At 46.4% G+C, this 7,452-nt stretch overlaps 1 protein-coding gene across 2 annotated transcripts; it reads right to left on the bottom strand.

Annotated features, from left to right (window-relative positions):
* Window positions 1–3,924: 3,924 nt before the first annotated feature.
* Window positions 3,925–6,986, bottom strand: LOC119307108 (GATA zinc finger domain-containing protein 10-like). 2 transcript variants are annotated; one of them, XM_037583206.1, is made up of 3 exons: window positions 6,842–6,981; window positions 6,767–6,807; window positions 3,925–5,139 (listed from the first exon to the last, which is right to left on the bottom strand). In XM_037583206.1, exons 2-3 carry the CDS (start codon window positions 6,788–6,790, stop codon window positions 4,195–4,197), a joined length of 969 nt encoding a protein of 322 aa, XP_037439103.1. In that variant the 5' UTR covers window positions 6,791–6,807; window positions 6,842–6,981; the 3' UTR covers window positions 3,925–4,194. The 2 variants fall into 2 exon arrangements, with proteins under 2 accessions (XP_037439103.1, XP_037439102.1); XM_037583205.1 differs by having other exon boundaries at window positions 6,767–6,986.
* Window positions 6,987–7,452: the final 466 nt, after the last annotated feature.

Genomic DNA, 7,452 nt, shown 5'->3' with positions numbered 1-7,452 from the left:
AATATATATAATTTAAATAATATATAGGATTGAATATTGATATCCACAATTTAAATTTTAAATTATTTTTATTTAAGTATAAAAACATTTTATATAATTCATAATTGTTATTTTAAATAATGAATATTTTTAAAATAATTCATGAACAATATTAAATGTAGTTTATTTCGTATGTATGTACAATAATTATAACACACAAATATTTAAATATTATTTTTACTACATTTTTGGCAAGCATTATTTTACTACTGAAATTATAATTTACATAATATCTACAATATTCTAAAAAGATGGCACTGGCCATAGCTCATTTCAGCTCCACGAGCGATTTGTTATAGTACATTAAGTCTAGTTATCCATGCTAATCTTGTACAGGTGCATGTTGTAGGGCGGTTTTTGTGCTAACCTTTTGTCGCGAGTTGGAGACTTGGTGGCCGCATTTTTTTGTTAATTTACAGTCCGTAAAAAAATTTATGAAAACTTCCGTCGCATCTTCAATCGTGGCAATACAACGAACATCAGAAATAATAAAAATTACTTTCATGTTCATAGACCACCTAGCGACGACTACAAGCACTGAAGCGAGGCGAAGGCGCGTCGTCGTCATCGTCCCTCCCTCGTCGGAGCCAGTCAAAACTTGTTGTAATAGACAGTCGAGAAGTCGTCGTGTTAAGGCCCCTATGACGCCCCCGATTCAATCGTACACTAATCATGCACGCAAATGTGTACGATCAAAATCAGAAACTCACGGGAAGATATCACAACACAACTCTAAAAATAAAATAAGTCATACAAGCATCATATTACAAGCCAGGGGCCTTGAGGGCTTGAATACAAGTGCTCGACATAAACGAGTCGGCGGAAGCAACAATATCTGAGTACAGACATGTTAGGCAAGGTGCCATAAGATGGCTAGCACAAACTAGGATAACAGATCGAAAGAAGCGCAGGCCTCCTGCCTGGGATCCTCCTAAACTACTCCTGGTCGTCGTCAGCGGCCTGCACGTAGTAGTAAGCACCTCCAGTGTAGCAGGAGTCGTCGTCGACGGTGGCGTCTGGCTCCTGGGCTCCGATGTCTGGTTGCGGCATCCGAGATAAGAGGAAAAAGAGGGGAAAGAGGGAGCAAAGCAATTGTGAGTACTCATCCAAAGTACTCGCAAGCAAGGATCTACACTACATATGCATGGGTATATGTGTAAAGAGGCAATATCGATGGGCTGAACTGCAGAATGCCGGAAAAAGAGGGGGATAGCTAGTCCTATCGAAGACTACGCTTCTGGCAGCCTCCGTCATTTGCATATGCTTGTTGTGTTTGCATTCTCGTGCTCATACATATGTTGTTTGCTAGACGGCGGTGGCGGCCACTTTGTATCACGAGGTGGAGAAGAAGTTGTTTGCTTTTAGCCATTGTTGGATCATATTGAATGGCAAGCCGAAGTGAATGCAACTTGTGGTCGATCTCAAGTCCGGCAAGAAGAGGAATGATGCCTCAAGCTCCCACCAATCAATTGGGTTGGACGATGAAGAGACGATGTTATCGTCATGAATGGAAGAGCCACCGTGTCAAAGGATAACCGACAAGTCATGGGAAATAAGTGGCAGAAGGCACGGGCCTCCCATGACGTCGCGGCTACAAAAATGTCGTCCACATGGACGGGCATTTTTCGATAAGGGAGAATAAGAAAGAGGAGAGGTACAAGGTCATGTTGGATGCACAAAAGGAGAGGATGGAGTGGGATCGAAAGAGGGCGAAGAAGAAGCTAGAAATTGAGAGGGAAAAAATCGAGTTGGAGAAGTAAGAGGCGGTGATCAAATGGGAACTCGAGAAGGCCAAGACATTTGAAGAGATTGAGCCTCAGAAGGAGAGGTTGCAACTCGCACGGAACGCGGAAGATGCGAGATCATGTTGGCGGACGAAACCCTCTTGGATGAGCATGCAAAGAAGTGACTTGCAGACAAGAAAGAGATCAACGATCGTATGGAGTACAAGGCGGCGAGGGCGGCAGCGACAGCGAATCATGCGGTCAGGATGCAGGCGGATGAGGCAGCCCAGATGCTGGACGAGCATGACGCAGTCCGCCTGGGCTCGGAGCAGGCGCCATGGATGGCGCCCGGCCATTGATTCGACAAGCGCGCCATCCGTCACGCTCAGACATTGATTTCATTCTGTCATGTCCAATTTGTTGAACTATGATATACTTTGCTTTGTTTTAAACTGTTGAATTCAAACAATTTGTATCGTATGATCGACGTGCATGGATTGCATGGATTTGAAGATCGGTATTTGAGGTACGTGGATGTGCGACGGAACATATGAGGGGCCAACAGGTGCTGTCCGCGAACGCGTGCACGGGGCGTATAGGGGGGCGGATTTGCCAAGTCCGGCTGTAGATGCTCTTAAGTCAAATTTGACATGTCTAGTGAGTTTGTTTCTGCACAACACATGGCTGCCCTGCCCACGTACTACATGCATGGGATCTTCATTTCATCAAAGACTAGTTTTATTTTGTTACAAACATGTCAATGGCAGTCAGGCAAACCTGTTATGTGGTTCAAGGAGAAAGAGGGGGTGAGTGACAGAATGTCAATTAGGCAGTAGTGCTGAATCACTGGTGCTCCTAGCCCGCCCTTGCTTGCAGCTGGCTCCTATCTAGGTTTTACAGGACAGAGAGGGTGTACATGTGATGCAGCTCGGTTCAATTGCTCTCAGCTTCTTTCTGGTCACTGCACCGGAGGACACATGATGCATTGATTTTTGGGTACCACGAGAGGCTTGACCAGCTTCTCTATGCTGGGAGACAGCTAACAAAAAATATTGATGGTCATCTGAATTTGTGATGGTCAGTCCAACTGGTTTGGTTGACAACTTTGACATGTCTGGTGGTGAGTTTGTTTGTGCACATGGCTCTGCCCTGCCCATGCAGCACATGGAATTTATTTCATCAGACAAAACAGTACTACAGTACTTCTTTATTTTGTTACAGGTACAAAGTTACTGGATCAGCACAAAATCCATCCATGGCTTTTCTCTAGTTACTACTAATAACTGCTGCCACACAAAGGATGTAAGGCCAAAGAAGTAAGAGAGAAAAAAGAAACTTTGCATGAGAGGGAGAATGAATGGTGGAATGTGAGCTTGGGCTACTGCAACTGCAAGCACACAATTGGGGGCCTCAGCACAAGAGAGAAAGGGCCCATGAGATGACCATGAATGATGATGCAAGAGGAAAGGTGGTCAAGACCTTCCCTTTCCTTCCCTTCACTTGTGGAGGGAGTGAGTGAGGAGGAAACAAGAAAGGACCTGCTGCATGCACCACTGGCCTGCATCATGCTCTATCATCACCAGTGAGCATGAGTGAGTGAGTGAGTGAGTGATACAAAAGGTGTCACTGAATTATGAGAGAGAGAGAGAGAGAGAGAGAGAGAGAGAGAGAGAGAGAGAGACCCTTGCTGTGGATTGTTTCTTGCAGAGTCAGTCCGTACATCCGATGGAGTACTATTTGACTGCCCCAGGAAGCTCAAGAACTGAATCTGTTGTTGCATTGTTGCCAGCAGTGTCCAGATTTGCTGCCACAACTCTTATCAGTGGTTTGGAAGTTCAGATTCTGCATATGCATGGTTCAGGAAAGAGGTGGACTGATTGCAGGTTGCAGAACACAAGGGAACATTACTGGGTAGAGACTACTACTTCTCTATCAAATCCAACAACCAAACTAAACCAAACTCTATTCCAGACTAGAAAAAAGTCAGCAATGCCAGGAGCACTAGAGAGCAGCACTTCTCTTGCAAATCTAACAACCAAACTAAACCAAACTTTGTTCCAGCCTAGAAAAAAGTCACCAATGCCCAGGATCACAAGATGCAAAACAGCAATGCAGCAGGGCTGTGCTCAACCTCAGCCCTGCAAACAAAACTCGGAAAGGGGACAGGAAAACGTAGCATAACATCCAATATAATGGCAGGCATAATATTGTATCAACCAACCACAAGTGACGACGAATCCAGGACTAGAGAAACGGTTCTCTCAAGCGAAAGACTGACTGCTAGAGCTAACAAGGAGTTTCAACCGAGGCCTAACCGGAATTTCGCGTTCGATTCTTTCCTCCTGACTGATGATCTACATGACTACGGCCCAATGGCCTCTAAGACCCGATGCGACAGACTCAGGAGATGCTCCTGACCACCGGCACAAGCTCACATATCCGAGTGCGAGTACTCGTGCTCGTGCTCGTTCTCGACACTCTTCCTCATCTGCATCACCTTCTTGTGGGAATTGGAGTGCATGAAGCTCACGAAGGTTGGGCTGTTGACGGGCCTGTACTCCGGCAGCAGCCTGCCGGACTTGTACCTCACGCCGCACGCGTTGCATAGGGTCTTGGGCCCTAGAGGGCCGCTCCTCCACTGTGGCGTCGTGTGGGACAGGCAATGGGTGCACCGCTTCACTGGCTCCTCCAGTGGGACCTCCTCGTTCACATACGTCTTCTTGGTCCTCCTCTTGCCCTGCTCATCTACAAATGAAGTCTTCTTGATCCTCCTCTTCTCCTGCGGAGGCTCCTCGTCATCTCCGTAATATGTGGTCTTCTTGATCTTCCTCTTATCCTGCCCCCTTCCATGATCTTGCTCTTCGTCAACTTGTTGGCCGCAGCGCTCCAGTTTGATGAACCCGTTCCCTGCCTTGAGCCTCAGGCTACACGTGTTGCACAATAATGCCCCTGACGGACCGCCCTGCCACTGCTGCGGTGTTTGGTTGGAGTTGGACAAACAAATGCTACACCTCATCACCGCCTGCTCTTGCTTGAACTGCACAGTGTAGGGCTTATATTCTTCCCCGTGTTCCTGCTCCAGTTTTTGGACAAGTTCTTGGTCCTTGTCTTTCTTGGGGAGGATGAGCTCACTCTCTGCTAGCCAATGCTTCTGATCAAGTAGTAGCGGTGGCTCAACAATCAGGAAATATTCTTCATCGCTATCTCTTATAACAGAGGCCAGGCTTCTCTTCTTTCTTCTGGGATTGGAAGATGAAGGATGTGGCAGGTTCGGGTTTACAGATGCTTGTTCTTCGGAGACAGGGTAGGATGCAGGGTTAGTCAAGCAGTCCTCTAAATAGATGGAGAGCCACTCTGTGCTGCTGTCTTCACTTTCCTGCAAATCAGAAAGAGTAGCATGGCACGTTTAGACAAAATGGCCAAACTGATTGTCTAAGAATATATATATATATATATATATATATATATATATATATATCACTAAATGGAATTACACAACTGCAAGGAAATCTACTTTTCATAGAGGTCCTGTTCTATGTTTTTGCTAAGAAACAAGCATGTGAGGATGAATAAAATGAATGGAATGCATAGGGAAGCCTTAATGGACTAGGGACTGTCATTGGCAATATGGTTCCCAAACAAAGAGTAGCAGAAGCATGGAGTAACAAATTTCCAAACAGATTACTGAATAAACCTACTAACGAAGAACAAACAGTCCTACAGTCAGCATCCTTTACTTTTTGAACTAATTAAAGTCCACACCATCAATCAATAGAAAAATTTGCTTTGGGGGCATTCGAATTGGCAAGTGATACTTGAGTTCAGATTCCAATGGAAAATTAAGTTACTGCAACGAAAATAAAATTCATGCTTCAGTCACAAATGCAATTAAACACCGTGGAACAGAAACCACCATGGCAGTTTCTCACAACAGGATGCAATTAAACAGTTCACTAGTCCACGAACTTGAGTCAAGGCTAAATATGAGGAACATAACCGATGCATTTCATAATAAGTGATACAATGGATGGATGGATGTTTCCTTGAATCCTGCAAGGAGTTACAGACCAAACCTGAAGAACCCTTGAGGCAAAATCGAGATGCCGACTGCCATTGTCACCGTTTCTAGTCCTAAAGTTTTCCACCCAAATCGATACACAAAACAACTACAATATCTCTGTCGCAATCTCGCATACGCGTCGCCTCACAGCGGCCAAAAGGATATTAACAGTGGATGCGCCGATGCAACGACAATGACAGGAGGGAACGAACACACACACATCGACATTGATTCAAGACACGCATTGCTTTTCCTCTTCCTTCCGTGACATCACAGCGAAAGGGAAACATAATACTACTTTTCCCCAATGGATAATTGAAAGAACGTGATGAACCTGACACGAACCCTAGTAAGGGGGATAAAACAATTATTGCACGGTCGCTGAAAAAAAATCCCCCCCTCGGCGGGCGGCAGTTACCATTGAATTGCTCGGGAAATTGAAAACCTCTTCCCTCCCAACCAAAGCAATATATTCGCCTAATAATAGACACAGACGTGAACAGAAGGATTCCTCCACGGGAGAGGACCGAAACAGTAAAAAGTAACAGAGGAACAGAGCCGCCATTTCTTCTTGTTTCCCCCTTTGCGTTCCGAACATTCAAGAGGAATTTCATCCTGAAGGGAGCAAGAAACCGGCGAAACCACCTAGGGTTCAAGGAATTGCACACGGACCAACCTAAACCCCCGTAATTCTTGAACAACCGGCGGCGGCGGCGGCGGCGGCTAAACCCCGCAAAATATTCCTCTGCGAAAGCGCAACCCGGAAGACATCCAAGAAAGCATTCAAAAACCAAGAACCCCCGGTCCGCCGGCGCCTTCCCTCGCGACGAAGCAACCAAAACCCCCGGTTCTTGGCCGGGGGGAACAACTCCTATTCGCAGGGGAACCAACAATCAACCGGAACAGGCGGGGAAGAGGGGGGGTGGTGGGAAAAGAAACCGACCATGGCGGGCTCCTGGGGGAACATGTCGCCGAGGGCGGCGGCGGCCGCCGCCGCCGCCGCCGCCGCATTCGGCGGGTGGTGCACGTCCATGCCCCGCCGCCCCCAAACCGGAGGAGGAGTGGAGAGGGGAGATAGAGAGGGGAAGAGGGGAGGGAGGGGAAGGTAGGGATTCCGCAGGAGCTTTCTTTTTGTTCCCCAGCGGAGGTTTTTATGGGGAAGAGGAAGGAAACAGAGAGCGCGTTGGGGTTACGATTGAGGGGGGAAAAGGGCCGGTTTTTACCGTGCTTGGAGGGCAAGGCCCGGCGAAAAGTTGCCCTCTTTGCCTCTCTTTTTGCTTAGCCCTGAGGTTTTAGGGTTTGTGTTGTTTGCAATTGACTCAACAAGGTTCGAAAAAGGGAAAGTTTTTGTTGTTTGGGTTTATGTGTGTGTGCTTCACATGACAGTTGTGTTTGGGTTGTTGTGGGGTTTATCCATCCACATGAGGAGATGAGATGATGGCATTGTGAGGTTTATCTTGATGGGGGAAAGACTTCATGGGGGGTTAGGCAAAGAGAATTTGTTGGTTATGGAAATGCATCTAATGGTTTTTCGATGCAATTCACACATAAAATTTGTTTGGGATACAAATTTTTTTATTTTTTTTGGCGTAGCAGCAAAGTTATTTTTTGGGATTCTGATGGTTATGT

This window comes from Triticum dicoccoides, chromosome 5B (genome assembly GCF_002162155.2).
Source record: "Triticum dicoccoides isolate Atlit2015 ecotype Zavitan chromosome 5B, WEW_v2.0, whole genome shotgun sequence".
NCBI classification, from domain to species: domain Eukaryota; kingdom Viridiplantae; phylum Streptophyta; class Magnoliopsida; order Poales; family Poaceae; genus Triticum; species Triticum dicoccoides.
The sequence above is the reverse complement of the archived record's forward strand: the minus strand, read 5'-3'. Positions and strand labels throughout refer to the sequence as shown.

What these genes read in the sequence shown, in the direction of transcription:
- LOC119307108 (XM_037583205.1), bottom strand. Translation starts at nt 6,856, where the DNA reads ATGGACGTGCACCACCCGCCGAATGCGGCGGCGGCGGCGGCGGCGGCC. An exon ending in TCCCCCAGGAGCCCGCCATG is followed by an intron (nt 5,140 to 6,766) that starts GTCGGTTTCTTT and finishes TCTGATTTGCAG; the next exon opens with GAAAGTGAAGACAGCAGCAC.